The sequence below is a fragment of the Melanostigma gelatinosum genome (assembly GCF_949748355.1).
Source record: "Melanostigma gelatinosum genome assembly, chromosome: 14".
Classification (NCBI taxonomy): Eukaryota; Metazoa; Chordata; class Actinopteri; order Perciformes; family Zoarcidae; genus Melanostigma; species Melanostigma gelatinosum.
The window spans coordinates 14763643-14785262 of record NC_136647.1 but is presented as its reverse complement, the minus strand read 5'-3'; the positions used below and the strand labels follow the sequence as shown (position 1 = coordinate 14785262).

Sequence of the window (21620 nt, the reverse complement as noted above, 5' to 3'; positions counted from 1 at the left end):
ATAAAATAAAAAAACGTCTTAAATTCTGAATTTTAAAAGGTTAGTTCATAACAAAACGTTTTAAAGAGATTAACAGATGAGGGCAGCACAGTGTCTGTTTCTAATGAATATTTGACCTTGTTTCATCCAAGTTATGTTGACTTAAAAGGATAATTCTGGATATTGATTGTTTGAATGTAACTAAGGCACCTCCAGTTTTAACTGATGCCATCTGGATGATGACTAAAAGTAACCTAGAGGGCATCAGATAAAAGTAAAGATGTGGTCCAGCTAACTGGAAACAATGACGTCAGAATACACAAGCAGACTGAAGTCAGCTTGCAGTTGAAATTAGGAGTGCAGTAGCTGAAGAATAGTGTGCTAACACATTATTAATATCCAGACATCCATCAGTGATGTTTCCTTGTAATGTAATCTACAAGAGGGCCAGTTACAGAAATAGAAATATGCTATCAGCAGGGCCTACAAGAAGTCATTGATGAGGTGGATCAATGATGATGGTTTTAGATTGAAAAACAACAATGATGCGATTCAAAGAGAAGTTTACTTGAGGGTTTAAACATGTTTAATTACTCACGGGCAAAGCATCAACAAAATAGTATAATTCAAAAAACAAACAATAACTATAATGAAGACCTGTCTGGCTAACTTGTGGAATGACTTACATGATTGACAGTGACATGAGATCAGTACACAAATGATGGTATACACAGTGGGTTTGTTGACAGTGCTGATCATTTTCTTACTCTTATGTTGTGCATGCAAATCACTTTAGCAATAAACTAAATGCAAAGGCATTTCCACGGTAGCAGTACAAGAAGACAGGTAAATGCTGCTTCTGCTTGTACTATGTTGAAGGGGAAAGGGAGTCTGGCTTATTATGGGAAACAGCTCATAGAACTTTGCTGGAAAAGAGAACTGCAAGAAACTTTCTTGCATTTCTCTAAATGTTGAAAAAGTAGTGTTAATACTGATTGTATAATAATAGAGGAGGGTTTGAAGAAGTCATAATGACAAGAGCAGTCATCGAAATATTTTACTTGAAATATGAGGCACAGAGTGAGATGATGAGAGCTGAACTGAGGGACAAGGATACACAAGTATTGACACGAAATAATATCCTGTTAAAGGACCAGTATGTAGGATTTAGGGGATCTGTTGTAAGAAATATACTATTCTCTTCATGCTCTCACTGAAAATAAAAATACTTTTTTTTGTTTGAGCAGGTCTCTTCCACAGAGAGGACCGAAGTTGACAGTCTTCTGTTGGACAGATCATTTATCAGATCATTTTCCTCCCAACCTAGGCCACTAGGCTCTTCTACAGGCTTGGAGAGGGAGGGGGGAGGGTATTCAGTTGGTTGCAATCTGCAACCTCACGGCTAGATGTCAGTAAATCCCACACACTGATCCTTTCACTGACATACAGATGTTGTTCAGGAGAGAAACAATGATAGTTTGTAGGATACATTGTAGTGAAAGCACGTTAACACTAATACTAGTTAAAACTGCAAGGGATCCAATAAAAGCAGCCGGTTTCGTGAAAGAAACAGAAAATAAATATAATAGTTAATCCCCACTCCGGGGCAGCAGGTGGCAGTGATGAGCAATAGGTTGTCATTGTAGGTCACGCGTGATAACAAAATACGGTAACTAAATGAAGAGAAAGGGACCATTCACTGGTCATTCACACGCCTCTTTATAGTTTTGCGTTTGCTGCTGGTGGGATTGTGAGCGCGGGTTGAGCGCCACGTTTTTGCTAGAATATATCGGTGTCATGAAAGTATAAGGACTTGAACGACTGCCTCACTTGCTTCGCGATATGTCTGCAGCGATGCTGAGGTAAAAACTGCGGACGGAAACGCGGTGTTCTCTAAAAGAACGTTACTAAAAGAACTGCGAGCTAGCATAGCAACTAGCTAGCTGTAGCAGCTAACAGCTATCCGGAATGATACCATAGATAATAATAATAATTCTAAATTAGTTAACCTAACGTCAGCTGATAACCTCTGACACAGCACGTGAGGTCAGGTGATTTAGAAAAAGGTGTTTTTTCTTGACGCCTTAGCGATAACGTTCACGTCAATGCTAGCTAGCTATTTTTCGTAGCTATTGCTACATTAAACGTTATTGCTAGGGTTACTTAGGGTGAGTTGAACGTAACCTAACGTAGTGCGTGATAACGTTATGCACACAGTAGCTAGGTACACCTGACTAGAATGAGTGCAGTCTAATACAACATGTCATGTAATAAATATGCGTGAAGGTTATAATGTCTTAACTCTTAGGCCATCTTTTGGGCTGCAGTTTGGTGCTGGTGTTGAATTTGAATTGCGTCATGTAGTTAGCTAAGTAGGTGTTTTGAGGGCCCCGAAGACCAGATGAAATCAGTAACCTCAAAAGTTGATGTCGAGTAAATTGCCCTCAAGTACCACAACTCACTCTACCCAAGTTTTCAATATGAGTTGTGATGTTTCACTGCAACACATAATGTCTTACATCAACACAAATGCACAATCACCTGGAGTACTGACAGCGTTAGACTTTATCTGGTGTCCTGCAGTGTGGGTCAAAAGCTGCATTGCTTGTGTCATTCATCACTCTTTCTGGAAAGCTCAAATGTAACACCAATGAAACACGATAGTCTCTTCATATTCTACTACTAATGTATGTATTGCACTATAAATGTTGAGATGTAGGTGTTTGATGAGATTTAAGTTAACGTTAAATAGTGTCTTGGACGATAAACGGTTGATTCCACCAAATTCACTTCATATTACCAATACTAACAAAGTATTAATCAGGCTTTTTAAGTACAATTTGATTCACCAGCTAGCCACTTCTAACTGACAAGTTAACCAAAAACCATGTTTTCTTCACTGTAGCACCACTACAAGCAAGCTGAATGTATTGGTCAACAAGCTGCACGAGTACTTGGCTCATTCTCCTGTTGACAGCAATGGAGCACCGACCTCAGAGGATGCAGATGGTACACTTTTCTTTTCTTTTACTCTAATCATGCATAATTGAAAAATCATATTTCTATAATCTACATATTTTCATGCTTTATAAACAACTAACATATGTTATTACAGGTCGGACAAACAGGAGCTGTTCTGTGGGGAACTTAACAAGTCGTGCTGCAGCAGTGGTAACTGAACATTCTTGCAAGACTAAATCAAAGCAAAGAACGTTTGTCGTCAAATACATCGTCAAATACAACAAGTTCTATTCATAAGTAGATACTTGAAGCCCCCATGCTAAACTTGCATTAGAAAAGTGGATAATAATGTTTGTTAATGAAATTACAGTTAACTCTTGAACAAGAAAATAACACGTATTTCAGTTGCCGCCGTTATAAAAAAAGACCAGAGTGTATTACACATTAGTAACCATGTGAAGATGTACAGCTCATGACCAGGGTTCCAAATGAACACTTGGCAGTTGCCAAATGCGAGTAAATGTAGTCTTTGGTTATGGAAACCACCCATGACTCTGGCCAGTAGAAACTAATGAACTTCCTGACAGCTGCCCTCTCGCCCGCACTCCTGCTCATCCCCAGCTCTCCGTAACTCTGTGCACCGCCATCATTAGACAATAAGACTATATTTTGAGGTTCATAATATTTATCTGAACACCCACATATGTAGGATATTACTACAGACAATCTGGTAGTGATGTTGTGGAGACTTCTAGCCACTAAACTACACCATTACCTCTGACTATGCTCACATTTTAGCCATATCTTTTTGTTTTAGATGACAGGAATGTAATGCAACGTTTTCTTTTAAAGTTGTAGCCCATTGCTTAAAAATACAACTGTTTGCGTCACGATCTCCCTGTCACTGTTGTGTTAATTATACTTCTAGTGACAGTTTTATTAATCTCCCATGGTTTCTCCCTTCTCCTCAATGAATAGTTGTGGTCTAACTCCCTGGAGTACACAGTTCTCTGTAATTCCTATTAATTCAGTATTCTTGCAAATTCAGATAGTTGTATCTTACCGCTTCATTTACAACATTCATAGTCTCCTAGAGTGAAATTGTTGTCATAAACGAAGTACTAGCTGCTGAGTGAGCATCCCCCTTTGGGACATTACTTAGATATTCTAAACACCACCATTGACGATTATGAACTGAAAACTAAACGAATAAAATGCTTTACTTCGTAGGCAGGAGTGGATACCAAACACTCAAGGAGGTGAGTCAGTATTTCATATTTAACCTGCAAGCATAGATATCAATCAGTCCAGATTTAATGCCCACATATTTAATGCAGCTCATTGCTGAACATACTGTATAGTTAATGCAATGTGCAATTAGGAGGCAGGCCATTTGTGCTGGAACCAAGTGAAAGTTGTTGCACCGGTAGCCCCCTGACTCCTTTTCCACCTTGAAAGTACACTGCAGACCTGAGGGGACTGTTGCTTGACGCTACATGTTTTCTGTTTCACTGATGTATCAGAAAGCCATCTGTTGTGGTAAAGCACTCTGGACTGGATGAATCCGGGGACTCGAATGCGAGTGAGGATGTGGATTTACCAGTTAATGCAAACGGTCGCCTCGACATCACCAGATTACCAAAAGGTAGGCCTTCACTTTTTCCCCCCTTATAGTTTCCCCGTTTACTCTGCCTCATAACTCTGTTCTGCTGTCCAAATAATCATAATAATTACACATTTGATAATGATGGAATGTCTTTGATTCATTGGCGATGTGTTTTTGTTTACACAGGCACTGTACTGGTGAGGCCTGAACCTGTTGACAATGGAAGGGACGACTTCAGGGGTCCTGAGTTTCGCAGCCGGAAATCAGGCGTACTGCGGAAAGAGTTTTCCAGAAGACGCGGAGGTCCGTCACTACTGGTTGATATTGTCATGACATTGCACATCACTGATTATGACCAATGATTACTGAAACAAAAAGGAGACACGTGCTGGGGTTACATATCCATTCATTGCCTGTGGACAAAAGACACAGACTGAAAAAAACACTGCATTTAGAAAACTCTAAATACAGCTTGGTCATTATCTTGATGTGTGAGAGAGATCAGTGGATACTCAGACTTTGACGTTATTAAAGCCATGTTTTCACTAATGACAGTGGTGTCCTTTTACAGGAGTTGAACACATGGAAATTGTCAGTTGCACTGCATGTGGCCGACAAGTTAACCATTTCCAGAAAGATTCCTTCTTACGACATCCAGTCCTGAAAGTACTGATTTGCAAGGTGAGTCTGATTATTTAAACGTCTGAAACAAATCCTCAATGTTCTGCAACCATACATCTTATCTTATCATTATGAAGTAAATGTTGATTGCTCAGCATTATGGCTTTAGAATAATGACACCATCGATGTTGAGATTGGTTCCTTATCAGCCTCGCTTTCACTTTGCAATACCGATGACGATTGAGTTGCGCCTAAAGAGTCCAAAATGAACCAGCCCCACATGCGGGTAGATTTTATGTTTGGTAAATAAATCTGGAAAGGTCATCTGACACACTGGTTGTGCAATTAAAAACTGTGCAGAACCGCATTTTGGTGTCATTTACAGACATTTAGTGCTTCTGTCCTTCGCCGTCATTGTGGGAGTTTGGCAAACACTCACACATACCAGCAAAACTGACCACCTCGAGTGCTTTTAGTTTCTCGGCTCTGTTTAACAGGCACTTCCATTACTCGGCTAAACTATCACTTGCATTTCACCGGCGTCTTGTTTCTGTCCTGTCATGGTGGACTGTTACATCTTACATTGCAAAATTGTTCTTTAAATTCTGCTCTGGCCTGGCGGAGGCTCCATATTGTGAACCAAGACTGTAAACGGTTGTTGGCAGTATCGGCAGTGTTCCATCAATGAGCCTGGAACTGAAACCACTGTCTCTGAATTTGCCACAATCACTTTTCACGACCGTAGGCGCCCACGTCCACCCTGGTGAATAATGTGCGTCACATGCAGCCATGAGAACGACAGAGTGGGTCCGTTGTGTAGTTGAAGTATTTGCTGCCGTACTTTGGAGGTGCTTTGAATTGCACTCGTTTTCCATCGCTGGCGCCCACCAACAATGGAAAGTTCCAAATCATCCAGAAATCTCGTGCTATGTCCGGCCGCTGTGTTCGGGAAGGCAAGGCAACAAACTCCAGCTTGGCTGACCTCCAGGAATAATCTGTGACACGGTGCTATATCTCAACTTGCCGTTATATTGTGCTGTGAAAATCCGAAAATGGTGAAAAAGTGCAGACTTTCAGCTACATTCACAGGAGCTCTGTGTTTATTTTCATGTTCAATATGAGAGGCAATGTGACGCACCAGTTCAGCAAACGTTAAAGCTGGCATCCAAAAGTGCTAGTGTCTCTCCCAGTCGATACTTCTCATCTCTTGCATCAATGTGCTGTATTCCCCGTGTCTGGTCGAACACATCTATATTTCTTGTAGAATTTGGTTTACATTTGTTTTGTTAATCAAGAAAATCTTCATGTTTGTTCAATACTTTTGTCCACGCTCTCTGCAACTCTTCTATTTACCGTTTTTTATTTTTGTCAGTCTTGCTACAAGTATTACTCAAGTGATGACATCAGCAAGGATGGAGATGGAATGGATGAGCAATGCAGGTAAGATTTGTTCTATTCAGTATTTTAACTGAAGTATAAACATCTTACATTGTGCTAAACTTACATGTGTTTTTACTATCTTTCTTTTCCTCCCATGCAGATGGTGTGCCGAAGGAGGCAACCTGATCTGTTGTGACTTCTGCAGCAATGCCTTCTGCAAGAAGTGCATTCTGCGAAATTTGGGCCGGAAGGAGCTGTCTGGCATCTTGGAGAGCAAATGGTACTGCTATGTGTGTAGCCCGGAGACCCTGTTTGACCTGGTGGTGGCCTGTGACAACGTGCTGGAGAACATGGAGCACCTGTGGTATCAGCAGCGCAGGAAGAACCGCGTGGAGCCGGAGAAGTCTGAACTTTACGCCATGTTGCCACACCTGCCACAAAACATTCCTTTAGATAAATGGGATCACACCGGAATGGACGGTAACGTGGTGTTCAACTATAACACGCTGCACGTTTCCAAGGACGTCACCAAAAAGGCCAAACATTTAGTGGACTCGACGAACATCTTAAACCGGACCTTTGTCAACTTCATTCATACTGTGACAACAAACGAACAAGCCCCCGCTGTTCGCAATCTGTACCTCAACTCTTTCTTGTCAGTAGTGAAAGGCTTGCGAAAATCCCTCGCGGCACTCGAGGATAGCCTGAAGGAAGAATTCAGTGACTTGGATGTCTTGAGCTGTTGGGAAAAGTTCTTCAACGATGACTTTGATGCACAACCTGCAACCGATGCAGACACAGAGTCACACAAAAAGTGCTTGAGTGACTTGCAGAAGTTAGCAGCGGAACATTTGGAGGGTTATGATTCTGACTCCAAAGGCTTCCCGGATGGGAGAACTGCACACGCCGGCCCTGGGAAAACCATGGATTTAGATCCACGTGGAGCGAGACAGAGGGCACAAAAGATTGGCCTGAAGCTTTCTGTGAGCGGGGTCAACATGACGAAGAAACTAGTAGTGAAGCTTACACCTGTACCAATGGCGCAGGGGCCATCCTCTGATGCTCCGGAGAAGGACGTCCACACGAACGATAAGAAGTCGGAGGGAAAGGAAGACTCGGACGCTGAAGAGACGGGTGTTGTAGGTGCCAAAGCTGATAGCAAGATGAGTACCGACAACTCTAATGCGTCCCTACACCCGGAAGAGGAACAGGGCAACAGACGCTCTCCTCGAGTGAAGACGACACCGTTGCGTCGACCTAGTGACGTCAAGGCCAAGAAGTCTCGTTCGACAGTAGACAGCGACAGTGACTCCGACCCCGAGGAAACCTCCAGCTCAGCACCAGCCAAAAACACCGAAGAACAAAGTGTGAACAGAGCAAGAGACGACTCTGACTCGGATGAAGTCCCTGCCGCTCTGCTCGAGCGAGCAGCTGTAACGCAAAGCTCCGATGAACCCCAGAGTGACGAGAATGGCGGAGAAGCGTCGACGAAGGTGACCAAGAAATGTCTCTTTTGGCTCACTAAGAACACCCCGATGTCACCGGAGAAGATGCGCCGCAAGCGCAAACTGTTGGAGCGCTCCCCCGAGTCTGACTCGAGTAACAGGAGGGTCAAGTCACGAAGGGGGAGTGGGACAGATTCCTCGAGTGATGATCAAGATTCACAGAAGAAAGTCCAACACTTGAATACGCTGAGGCCAATCGGGAAGTCTCACCTCGTCAAGCGAGAAGAAGAAGGCGGGGCTAGAGCGCAGGGAAGGATGCAGGCTGGGAAGTCTAAGGCTAAATCTCACAGGAAAGAAATGGAGTCGCCATCCTCCTCAAGCGACGACAGTGATGCTGACGACGACGAAGACGACGACTCTGGGAGTGAAGGAAGTGATCAGAAGATGAAGCCAATTACTGAAGATGTGGCCTGTATGGGGGCAACAGCATTCCACCAATCATCGGGTGAGTCTTATATTTATTATTGTCTATCTAAATCTACAGTATATCTTGTCAATGGATATAAGTAGATTGCTGTAGGTCTCCTGGTGGAAAGCTAAAAGCTATAGGCAGAAATGTGTGATTGTATCAGAATCTTTAATAATACACACACACACATTCTTTGATCATAGATGTAATCACTCTGCTCAGAGTAATTCATTTTGCTCATGTCTTTGTTTTTTGCAGGAGATGAGGAGCAGTCTGGGCCCTCGTGGGCAGCAGAAGATGATGATGATGATCCCGAAAATAGGTATGGTTCAAAAAGCCCGGATGTAGAGTTAGTAAAACACCCTGTATGTAAAGAAAAGGCAACTTTGAACCCCAAACCCCAAAAATCGAGCAGCACTCGTGTGATCCTCACTCATTTGCGGTCTAGTCAATCAAGACCAAAGCGTAGCTGCAGCAGAGGCCCAGCAATCAAATACACATGGTAGAGGTACTCTGTTAAGCAGATGGCCCACACTATGACACACTGAGGCTGGATGAGGCTTCTGAATGAGAGGCAGCGTACTCTGCTCGTCTGTGTGCTGTTTTTTGAACCTAAATGGTATTGCTTTTCATTTTTATTAATACAGAACACACATAGAATGCTTGTCTATGTTTTACTTACTGTGCAATCCAGTATACATGTAAATGATAGAGATAGCATTTTACTTACAGATTATATTATTAATATTATATTTTATACCTGACATGATAATCTGAAACAAAAGGGAAACCCGTGAAGAGGTCCGAGCATACTTTTGAACAAATGAATGAACTTATTTAGCGTTACGGCGCCGCCTGTTTTCAATGAGAGTATTTGAACAAATGTAAAACGTTTTGAACTTCCTCTTATGATTTCTTATACAATGACTGTCCTCCAGTCAGCAGCACTGTTGACTTAACTGTTATTTACGGGTGAAGTACAAAGATTGAAACATGCCTGTCAGATTCTCTGCCCACATTTACGTTAAGTATAAAATTACAAGTATTATTTTTTCAATCAACCAAAACTTTTAAGCATGTAAACAACTTTTATGCTTCACCTTGAAACCCATCTTTTTGATGTTATGCTTTAATTATAATAAGATGGCAAAAGTATTGTTTGTTAACATATCTGATACAATGTTACCTGGCTCTGTAAATGCAACTCAGCTTTATGATATTCAGCTTTTCCGTTCTTTTACGCACACAAGTCACATTCCCTTCCTTTTTTAATTTTGGACACAGAATATATTGAGTAATTATTTAACCACACATTTACTTACGGCTACCGTTTCATGATTTTGGTTTGCCTTTGATGCCAGTGTTGATACATTATGTCAGAGTGTGATTTTATTACTTTTGTTTTGAAAAAGATGGCAATGAAGGTAATCGGGCTTCACCGTCTGACTGCCACACAGAATTGGAACATTTGTAAGCACAGTAAATGTTTCTGGTAATAAACACCCAAAGCCTCACCCAAACACCGTCAACATTTGTTATATTTTCTCTCCACTGAATTCAAGTTTTGTAATATACAAATCATGGGGAGACGCCAATGTCAACCAGCTGCAGTTGAAATGATTTGAAGTGCATTTCGATAGACCTTCCTCTGGTATTTACACATGGTTACCATGATGAATACTCCCGGTATGCAGTCTCTTCTTTTGTAACTATTTCATATGCAAGCGACCAGCTCTGGAGTCGAGAAATAGTTGTTTTTTTCTGCCATTCCAGAAACTACAAATACGAGTCCTTCTGGGCTGTCTGCACTCCCACAATCCCCCCTAATGTAGTTCAGAGCAGGCTTTATGGCTGAATGACTCTCTGGAGGTCTTGAGTGCTCATTTGTACCATTAAATAGACACATCCGGTGTATCACTGGCTTCACTTGCACTCAAATGTCTCAACTAAAAGCCTTTAACATGAGAACCAGGTACTGTTTCCCCAAATGATCTCAATGACCAGATCACATCCGTCCCATTCTAAATATTTGGGCTGTGATGTGTGGAGTTGCTGTTCAGCCTTTAGTGGTATTTATTGGTGTCACATTGCTGCTACTACTGCCTTTACATACTTATGCAGCACTGACCTTAGCTAACATCTGTATCTATTACTGTTAGAATATTTGAGATGCAGAAACAACTGGTAAAGGTGCTGCTGGAGCTCGGGAACGTGCCCTTTTTGCACATGTGAAATATGCTATAGTGGTGATGAGGGCTGGAGATCTTTCAGTGTTTTCTACTGGTAGATGTCAGAGACGGTTTTATTTCTCTGACGTAGCTGCTTTCACTTCAAGAGTTGTCTCTCTCAAGTTACAAACAAGTATTTGCCCGCTGCTTTACCTGAAGTAGTGGCGAGCCGTGCCACACAGTCTCTGTTTTGTCTGCGGAGGATTTGAGATATTTCAGATTTCTGGATGAAATTTTGTTATTGCTGCTCAAGGCCAATAACAACAGCACAGGCTTTGTGTGGAGGTCCTGGCGTCAAAATAGGTCATGTGACCTACTCTGTCCAAGAGAGACCCTTCCGCATGCATACCGTTGCAAAAGATGCGGTCGTAAAAAGATCTATTGTCACATGTTTTTTTTGCCATTCATGTGTTTGGCTGGCCTGGGAACGCCTCAGTTGTGATATGTGCCCAGTAAGTAAGGCACTATCTTTGTTAATCAAAATACTTTACAGTCCTCGTGATGACACTCATTGGAAGCTTTAAGTGCTCAGTCTTACCACTGGAATATCTCAGAGCATGCATCGGACACATTCAGTGCAGCGAGCTTCATTGTCTGTCGAGGGTCTCGAATAAAAGTTCCTCACATGAGACCCTGATTCCAAATATTATATTTAATGACCAGTTGATATAAATCCCATTCTAAATATTTGGGCTGTCTTTCCACTCGTTTAGTGGTATTTATTGAAACCGATCATCAAAACCCGCACCAGTGTTTTTGTATGTTTTACCCCACTTTCTATACACAGAATATACATTACTGCTGACCATTTCTCTAAAGCATACTGTAGCTTTTAAAACTAAAGAATGCATTTTTATCGTATTCAAACTCGCTGACCAGCTGTTGCGTTTTTCTCCAGCAATGCAGATAAAAACAATTTGTGTTTAAAAAAAAAAAAACCTTCCGGGTCAGTGCTTTGAAGTGGGACCGTTGTATATCTGAGGATTGAGAGTGGGTTGTGAAACAACTATTATGCAAAGAGCGACCAAATTCACATTGTGCCTTTTTAATGACATCCATGTTTGTTTCTCATGTTTTTTCCAGGTCGGATTTTCTGACAGCACAGCAGTGAATGCAGTGCTGTTAGGCAACGATCACTTAAATCTGGGATATCGTAGCCTCCTATTGGCCCGTTTTTCTGTTTTCAGCTGAAGTGAAAGCACAACTTTACCGTTAGGAAAAAAAAAAATGGTCAGCAGAAATGTAAAGTTTACCTTGTTCATAGCTAGTGGGCTAAAACGGTGTTATTCCATTGAAATCCACACAGCATGCGATTACCAGTGGCCGATGATGCCAAAAATCATGTGTGGCTGTATGTTCATTCTCTACAGTGTTTTTCTGTTTCGTCCTATTTCCCAGTTGAGGCATGTCTAAATGAGATCCGGGGCTCTGGCCCGTTACTGCTGCTGTCGTCTGGCAATATTTACACGTCTTTTACTGTAAACTCTCACAAAGACATTGGATTAAACATCTGTGAAAATGGCAGTTTGTCCTCTCCCCAGTGACCTGCATTGACAACCACACTTTGAGATCAGACCTGTGCGTGTAATGCAGGTTGACCGGAGAGTAGAGGAACTCGAGCCAGACGCATGGAAGCTGTTTGACTCTCGGCTATATCGCGTGTAATTACAAGTCCGCTCCGTGTTGTGAAATGCGTGTTGAACGCAGGTAGATGTAGAAGAGGGTAACTCATTGAATGTACTAAAACACAATATGGTATTGAAATCATGAGCTTTTTCAATTTAGGAAACATGAACTGTATCAGGTGATGTGCATTATTTTCCTCATTTTTTAAACCTTTATTCTCCACCGGAGTGAAAAGGGGTTCATTAAGATCCGTTGTAATTAGTTTCATTCTGAGTAAATATTTATGTATAGACTTTGTCAGTAATTGAGTGTTTGTGTCTCACATGTTTTTCTCTTGTCTTTATTACAACTATAATTGGCTGGTAGCACCAGAGGAGCCGGTTTCCTTCCAGTCAGCTCTCGGTTTGTGTTCAGAAAGGCCTGAAGCTCTTTTAACTGCGAGAGTCACGACTGGATGAACAAGAGATGAATGCAACTTTTATTTTTCACATGGAAAAAAAAAATGGAGTAGTGTCTGTTACAGACTCGAGCAAGCGGAAAACATTGTAGGAAATAAAACTCCCTCCCCTTGCCCTAAAAGGAGAATAAAAACGTATGTCTCTCTGTTTTTTTTTTCTGTGAAGAATACTTGTTGTAATAAATTCTTACTCTTAAAAACGTCTCCGTATCATTTTTCCGGCTGGCATTATTTTACATGTATGTCTTCCAGTGTTGTGCCAGTTCACTTGGTCTGTGACTTGACTAACAGCTGTAATTTGGCACATCAGTCCAAGACTATTATTGACACATCATGTGGATTACTGAAGATATCTGATTGGATTCATGATTTATTTATCATCTGAAGGACTATTGACTCATAACCAACACTAAAAAAAGAAAATGCTTATTTTAAGTCCAACTCTAATAACATTTGATTGTGATTTTGCCTTCGAGTGTAACAATATCCAGCTGCAGACGATGTTTCTGATCATGAAATGAACTTCAGGTACCTTTTCCTTCTTTTCCACTTTCGAAAGAATCGCTAAGAAAATGCTCTTGGCCCAAATCAAAGCCAACTACTCGTCGGGCGATGATATGTCTTCGGATGAGGAGACGCAGGACGAGTCGTGGGTTGAGAAGAAAAAACAAGGAAATGAAGATAATGAAACGGATAAAAATTGTAAGTATCCTTTTTTTAAAGTAGCACATATGTAGCTTTTCACTTGTGCATTTTCTTTTAAATAAGCACAGGTCATTTTTCTTTTTTATTCCTATTGATCTATTGTAGAATTTGACATTTGCATTTTTTTAACCAAAGTTGTGGCTGGTTGTGAAAATGTAAAATGATACAATAAATCTGCAGCAGGGGAGGAATTGACTTCAGACTCGTCCGACATCGCGTCTAATGGGCCAAACTCCAGGCACCACCTCCTCCGCCTCAAACTCACCTTGGATGAGGGAACACCGAGTGACGAGACTGTGGCCGAGAGCGCAGTAGCAAAGCCGGAGGGAAAGCAAAGAGCCGGCAGCAAACACCTGAGCTGTAAGGACACGTCTCACCGTAGAAGCCCAAACTGTCTTTAACCTACTTTGCATTAATGTCTGACTTCGATATCTGTCAAGCTGATTGTGAAAGTGATGGCGAGGATGATGGCGAGGATGATCTCGGGATGAGCGAGGAGCTGAGTCAGTCAGAGGATGAGGCCGGTGGAAAGGGACCCAAAAGGTACATGCCATCGGTTAAATCAAAAAACGGTAACAATAGCTCAAGTAAAGTAGGGTGACAGTCAGCAGACTGTTATTCAGCAATATCTGTCTGAAGTCTGCTGATGTGAGACTGACGGACCTCCTTTGGATCACATTTAACTTCATATTGCCGTCTGAAAAAAACTAATTCATTGTCCGCCGCACACACACAAGTTTGTGTGTGTGATATGTACTAAGTTCATTGGAGTTTCTTATTCTCTCCTTTTTATCTCCAGAGTATCCGGTAAAGTGAAGGAGGCCCACCGTAGTTTCGAGCGAAAGAAACCGGTGCCCTGCATCTGGTTGTCTGACTCCAACAGTGAAAAGGTCTGATGTCATAACCAAATGGCTTATTATTATTTATGTTATTTAATCTGTAGCTGTTCACCTCTGATGCTGATACTCTGATGTCTAACGGTCATATCGCTTGGTGGTTCTTAACTGCATTTGAGCAGAGTGACGAAGAGGATGCAGACGGGGAGAACAGCGACTGCAAAGGCACCCCTAAAGGACGCAGAAAGATCCGCAGAATCATTGACGACGATAATCTCCGTGCTGAGACCCAGGAAGCCCTCAGAGAGGAGCAGGAGAGATGCAAACGTCTGGCAAGCAGGGATCAACAGATGGACGACAGGAGAGAGGTAGTGCAACACACAGCCGGTCCAACAGACCATTGGACCTCACTGTGTTAGTTACAGTCATTTAAAGCATTGGGGTTTTCTAAGGGACCAAACAGACAAAATGCCCACATTTGTTTTCCAGATTATTGATATAACGGATGATCCGTCTCAAGTGGAGGGCCCCGTCACCACCAAGCTGATCCTGGATCAGGATGAGCAGACCAAAAAGCCTCTCGTTCAGGTGCACAGGAACCTGGTGGTGAGACTGAAGCCTCACCAGGTGGACGGTTAGTTTGTCTTTTCAATCACACTGATCAATCCCCAAAAAACACAACTGGTCTGCTGGATTTCAATGGCAACATTTTGGCACACTGGTTCGTCTGTAATGGGTGTGACATTCAGCCATTAATGCTGATGAGTACTGCTGCATATTTTCAGGGTTAAGTTCAAGTTTTGTGTTCAGACGAAACGTAACTGGCCATGTTCTCTTTGCGCTCTAACACAGGGGTCCAGTTTATTTGGGACAGTTGTTGTGAGTCTGTGAAGAAGGCCAACTCTTCTCCTGGAACAGGCTGTATATTGGCACACTGCATGGGCCTGGGAAAGACTCTGCAGGTGAACACACATCCACTCTCAATATTCTCCTTTGCTTTCATTTATGCAGAAAAAATGAATGCAGCAAACATTTCAGCACCCTGAAATTCATTATTTTAGTGCTTGTTCGTCACCCTTCTTAAACTATGCTTTAATGACTACGCTTCATATTCATATCTGTGTTACGTTATAGGTGGTAACTTTCCTCCACACGGTGCTGCTGTCGGAGAACCTGAAATTCAGAACGGCGCTGGTCGTATGTCCGCTCAACACCATCCTCAACTGGGTCAGCGAGTTCAAGAAGTGGCAAAGCGACATGAAACAGGATCAAGTGAAAGTATGCAAAATCACAAATGGGCAATACTTGATTTTTGTGCCTCAGATGCTTTATGCCTCCCACTTGGTGGTTAATGTTCAGACGCAACAAATATGTTTCAGGTCACAGAACTGGTCACATTAAAGTTTCCAGACCGGGTCAGGGCTCTGCAGAGGTGGCACAAAGAGGGAGGTGTTATGATAATGGGGTATGAGATGTACCGCATCCTGTCACTCGGCCAGAAAACCAGGGATGAGGAGGGCAAGAAACAGTTAAAGAGCATACTGGTGAATCCAGGTACAGTAACGGTGTCATGGCATGATATCATTAGAAGGTTTTGTGTGTCATTGAAAGTGTTTCAATCCGTTTTCTCTCCTGTGTTTTTTCCTTCAGGTCCAGACTTTGTGATTTGTGACGAGGGACACATCCTGCGCAACGAGGCAACCAATATCTCCAAAGCTATGAATGCCATCAAGACCCAGCGCAGAGTGGTGCTGACTGGCACACCACTACAAAACAACCTGAATGAGTGTAAGTCTGCAGCAACACGTCATATTCAGTATACCATGAGATCACACTTTGTTTGAAAGGATATAGAATATATGCATCTGAATATATATGAATTTAAATATATTATTTAAATTGGCATTTTTTAAAGTTTCTGGTGAAATGAAAAGGCAGGTAACCTAGGCCTACCAATTTTATTTATGTAACAGCATTTTCATTATTTTGTATAACTTGAACTTGTTATTCCTGAGGACACTGAGAATTGAAAAATACTATATTAAATATATATAAATAATACTTACTATGTTAAATACTATTAAAAATGTGTTTATTCGTGCTAGCTTAGCATGAATAAATGTTACGTTTTGTTTATTTGTGTGTTTAGAATATTGCAATCAGTTGATATGACTTTTTTTAAATACAGAAACTTCATAATTTTATACTCACTTTAATCTGCTTTCATGCCATCATTTTCCGCACAGCGGACTTGAGTAGATCCTGAAATTAGCTTCCCTATGCACTGAATCAAGCATTTATTATTGAACTGTGACCCCAAGAATCTAAATCGAATCATGAGCGATCAAGAGAGTCCCACCCATAATGTCTTATGTTGCTCCCACAGACCACTGCATGGTCAATTTCATCAAGAGGAACCTGCTGGGCTCGCTGGGCGAATTCCGAAACCGCTTCATCAACCCCATACAGAATGGCCAGTGTGCCGACTCCACGTCACGAGACGTCCGAATCATGAAGAACCGAGCACATGTGCTTCATGCTATGCTGGTTGGATGTGTGCAGGTAAAAACAATGCTGCACACTGAATATGTACACATACAGTTAGCTTTTATATTTCGGCTCCCTCAACACTGTGTCCATCTTTGTTTCCCTAGAGGAGAGATTACTCTGAGTTGACTCAGTTCCTGCCTCCCAAACACGAGTATGTGCTGGCAGTGAGGATCTCCCCGCATCAGTACAAGTTGTACCGCTACTACCTCGACCACTTCACCAGTAAGAGTCTTCACTTTTTTCACTCTAAGGAATGTAGATATACTCATTTTAGTGTACGTTTTAGTTTTTTTTCTGTCCTACGACGTGCCAATCTTTTCACTAAAGTACCTATACATTTATTGGTCAAGAGAGTTGTGAAGATATAGTATTTATTCGTCTTTCCGTAGCTCTAGTTTAGCCTTTAAGGGGCTCAATGTATCGCCTCCACATGGCTCTCAACATGGAGTCGGATCAGCCGGCATCTTGAACTTTAAAATGAATATAGCGGTCGAACCCAAGTCTGGCAGAAGAGTGAACGTTTACTCATAACTCATCCAACTCAGTTACACTCAACTCACTAAAATATCAAAGGCTGAGATATGATGATCATCAACTGATGACAAAAAGGAAGTAAAACGTCAGCAAATGGTGGTGTTCTCTAAAAAAAATGCAGAAATTTCATTTAAATTCTGTGTTTCACCGATGTTGGACCATCTGAAGTACATATACATGTTTGTGGTTCTCCAGGTATGAGCTCCGTGATTAACGCACCTAAGGTGAGAACCGGAGCAAACCTGTTCAAGGACTTTCAGGTGCTCGGCCGAATTTGGAGTCATCCCTGGTGCCTTCAGCTCAGCCACATCAGCAATCTAAAGAAGGTACAACAACAACTATCACCACGCGATGGAACGCTCGTTGATTTATTAGATCTTAAGCGTTTCATATTCGAATCAACACTTAACTGGATGTTTACAACAGAAACATTGGAATAAGAAGACGAAAACGAAAGCGACAGCTCTGCAGAGAAATGGAGAAACCGCTGCGGCTGAGAGGTGAGACTTATGACGACGTGACGATCTAGACTTTCACAAATCCTCATCACCTCATTTCTCATTAAATCTGCACATCTAGTGGTTTATGAAAATAGCTCAACTGTGTGATCTTCTATGTGCCTTTGAAAGCCGTGTTCATTCAGTTGAATTATGTCTTCCTGTAATTATAAACACGCAAAACCTTTGAAAATAACATGTTGTGTAGATTGGTGCCAAACAATACGTCAACTCTGGAACAACAAACTGTGAAAGCAAATCAGAAGTACTTTCTGGATCCACTCTGGTTCACTTAAACTGCTTAAAGTTCTCAACCTTATTTCATGACATGTTTTATTGATAAACTCTTTATTCCCTTTCTTTGCCCGATGTAGTGGACTGAGAGAGAACCAAGCAAAAGAAGGGAACAACAATGACGGCAGTGCAGCGGTTATTGTTGGTGTGTCCGCAGGCGCCGCAGCAGTGGACGGTATTAAAACTCCCATTTCTCACCAATAGTCCCACCCTGAAGGTTCGCACACTAAAATATTTGTTTCGGTGTAGGAGAGAAAGCGACCATGAGCTTGAGGTCTCAGAGTCTGGATGAGGTCTGGTTCAAGAACCTGCTCTCTGAAGAAGACGCCAAAATCATGGAGCACTCGGGGAAGATGGTGCTCTTGTTTGAGATCCTCAGACAGGCTGAAGAAGTGGGCGATAAAGTGTATGTTGCTCTTCTAATCTAAAGGCAAATCCAAACACAGACAGACTTTGAGCGGTCTGTCGAGACACTGGCTCGTCCTCACATCTCACCAAATCAATGTGCTTTTGCATTTCTAGGCTCGTGTTCAGTCAGTCTTTGATCTCGTTAGACCTGATTGAGGATTTCCTCAAGGCTTCTCACAATGCCCGAGACCCATCGTCATTCAAAGGTATTCTGTTTATGGCAAATCAGATCTTAATTCAGAGAGGAAACATCCTCCTTGGTGGTGCTTCACTTCTGATTGTTGTGCTTCATTCTGACAGCGGGCAGCTGGATTAAAGAAGTTGATTACTATCGACTCGACGGCTCCAACAACGCTGTGTCGAGGAAGAAATCGGCCGATGAGTTCAACAATGACTCCAATTTTCGGTACAGATCATCTGACTTTTGTTTCAATCTTTCTGTGTTGATGAGACTGAAATAAGATCCGGACGGAACATTTCAAATTGTCCCGACAAAGTTTGTCTTCTGATTGATCGTTCTCTGTTTTAGCGGCCGATTATTTCTCATCTCAACGAAAGCCGGCTCACTGGGCATCAACCTCGTTGCGGCCAACAGGGTCATCATCTTCGATGCCTCGTGGAATCCCTCGTATGACATCCAGAGCATCTACAGAGTGTACCGCTTCGGTCAGCTCAAGCACGTGTTCGTCTACCGCTTCTTGGCTCAGGTGAGCTCCTCGTCATCTGTAGCAGCCCCTTTACAGTTTGTGGTGCGCTGGCTGCACAGTGCCAGGAATAGTTGTTTATCCATTTAAGTTTTAACATGTTTTCCCATGAATACAGCTATAAATGACCAGTTGAACAGAATGTTATGGTTGCATTATGTGTTTTGGGGACAAAATGCAAAGCTTCTTGACACTTTCAGTTCTGCTCCATGAATGAATTTGTTCTGTCTTTCCCTCAATCTTTGCTGTTTTTCTTTAGAAACACTGGATAGTTCTTTTGAGGGCAGTACAGTTAATCTGCTTGCCATTGGATTGTACTTGTTTCTGGACCCGTAAAGCTTTCAGTTCATTACTGCGCTCATTTTCCTCTCCAGGGCACCATGGAGGAGAAGATCTATGATCGCCAGGTGACCAAGCAGTCTCTGTCCTACCGAGTGGTGGACCAGCAGCAGATTGAGAGGCACTTCACCTTTTTTGAACTGACCGAACTTTACACGTTTGAGCCGGACCTGCTGGACGACCCCAACTCTAAGAAAAGAAAAAGAACCACCTCTGTTCTGCCAAAGGTGACTTTTATTCTCAGGTTGTTTGAGGCCCATGTAAATATTTTAGCAGCTGTCTGGAATTGGCAGCATTGAACGACTTTTTGTGTGTCTGTTTTCTCAGGATAAGATCCTGGCGCAGCTATTACAAACGTGTAAAGACCAGATCGTGTCTTTCCACGAGCATCAATCTCTGTTGGACCATAAAGAAGACGAGGAGCTCAGCGAGGCAGAACGCAAAGACGCCTGGGCCGAGTACGAGGCCATGGTAAGGAGCTGTTCTAATGAGCAGGGCTGCGTCCAGTCTAGACTTTAAAGTGTTTTACATTACACCTCTGTGTGCTGACTGTATGTACACGTGTGTGTGTTTCAGTCTTCCAACCAGAACCCCTTGGATACGAAGACCAATGACGAGCTCATGGTATACATTTATGTCATTTGCATACATAAACTGCTGCTGGTGATGTTTGTGGGTTTATGCAATGGGTTTACGTGAAAATGTTTTGCAGGACATGCTGAGAAAGAGCAGCGCAGATGTATCACTGGCCCATCTGTCAGTGCAGAAGATGGTTTCTTACACCATCAAGGACTACATGCTAAAAGTGGTGAGTGACATTCAGGCGTCGTGGTAACGAGATGAATGGAAGATTTAAAATAGGAGTGGATTTATTGACGTATTGCTTGGTGTAGGCTGCAGGAGTATATTTATTGATTCTGCACTCAGGTGTGGAAGAAATCTTTTTATTGAAGAATCTTCAAACTTGCAATTTGAAGAAAGATTCTTTCCTTAGTTTCAGAGACAACATGTATGATTGTGGATGAGCATTTCATGCTCATAAATACAGCAGTCTAGTCAGAGCAGTGCCGGCATCGTCTCTGCCTTCAGTCTGAATTGGAGGTGGTTTTACACGTCTGTCTGTGGCAAATGGTGACAAAGGACAATACACGTCTGGCCCCCATGGCCCAAATGTGAATTGAGTCTGGGGTTTGACAGGAAGAATCGATTTACATCTCATCTCATCCAACCACTTTTTATGTTGCAGCGGCAACAGAATCCTCAGCAGCCGGAGGCCGAGGTTTTGGCCAAAGCTCAGAATTGTAAAGCGTGGGATGAGAAGGAGCAGGAACGTAAGCAGGCCTTTTATCAAGAGGCTCTCGCACACCAACAAACGGTAAGTCATTTATTACACGTGGGTGGGTGAATGCGTGTAGGTACATGTAATATGTACAAATAGCCATTCTCATGTTTCAACCAAATCCCTCCACACAGCTCACACACGGCATTCACGCCATCCTGAACAGTCGAAGGAAAGCGATGGAGACGGCCGTGAGCACCGTGGTCCAGCCCGGACCGACTTGAAGAAGAAAAAACTCCGCAACACGTTATCAGATGTTAGAGTCACATTTACAAGCTGTAGGATTTGAAGTCATGTCAATAGTTTTGTAACACTTTGAGCACTTTAACTAGCACAGGAATAAGTTGTCTTATTAGCTGCTTCGTACCAAAATCTTTAAACACAGTAGGTTTACTGTATATGCCTTAGTAATGTTACCATGACCTGTTTTTTCTATTCGTTTGTGTTTGTTCCACTTATGTAATAAATTAACAAAATCACAGAAAGTGTTATTTTTAAATGTTCATGTTTGTGAACCAGTAACAGCCCATGACAGTTAGCAGAGATATGTTTAATGTAGGAGTGTTAATAGTGATTATATCGGTTTCCGGTTGTTTAGGAGTTCTGCTGGACAACGAATTTGAAACTTTTTGTGAGGAAAAC

The 21620-nt window shown here is 42.2% G+C and overlaps 1 protein-coding gene across 1 annotated transcript; it reads left to right on the top strand.

The window, feature by feature from the left end:
* Window positions 1-1703: 1703 nt before the first annotated feature.
* On the top strand, window positions 1704-21245 carry LOC306788285 (transcriptional regulator ATRX-like). Its single transcript, XM_079283747.1, has 35 exons — window positions 1704-1841; window positions 2885-2988; window positions 3095-3150; window positions 4171-4199; window positions 4464-4585; window positions 4733-4849; window positions 5118-5227; window positions 6540-6607; window positions 6708-8497; window positions 8720-8783; window positions 13332-13474; window positions 13658-13837; window positions 13918-14020; window positions 14277-14367; window positions 14496-14681; window positions 14803-14947; window positions 15166-15275; window positions 15448-15591; window positions 15693-15867; window positions 15964-16101; window positions 16700-16875; window positions 16968-17085; window positions 17593-17723; window positions 17824-17897; window positions 18269-18363; window positions 18438-18594; window positions 18711-18802; window positions 18897-19002; window positions 19126-19303; window positions 19675-19866; window positions 19967-20110; window positions 20216-20263; window positions 20352-20447; window positions 20886-21014; window positions 21113-21245. The coding sequence occupies exons 1-35, from the start codon at window positions 1822-1824 to the stop codon at window positions 21200-21202; spliced, it is 5721 nt and encodes a 1906-aa protein (XP_079139873.1). The 5' UTR covers window positions 1704-1821; the 3' UTR covers window positions 21203-21245.
* The last annotated feature ends 375 nt before the right edge of the window (window positions 21246-21620 follow it).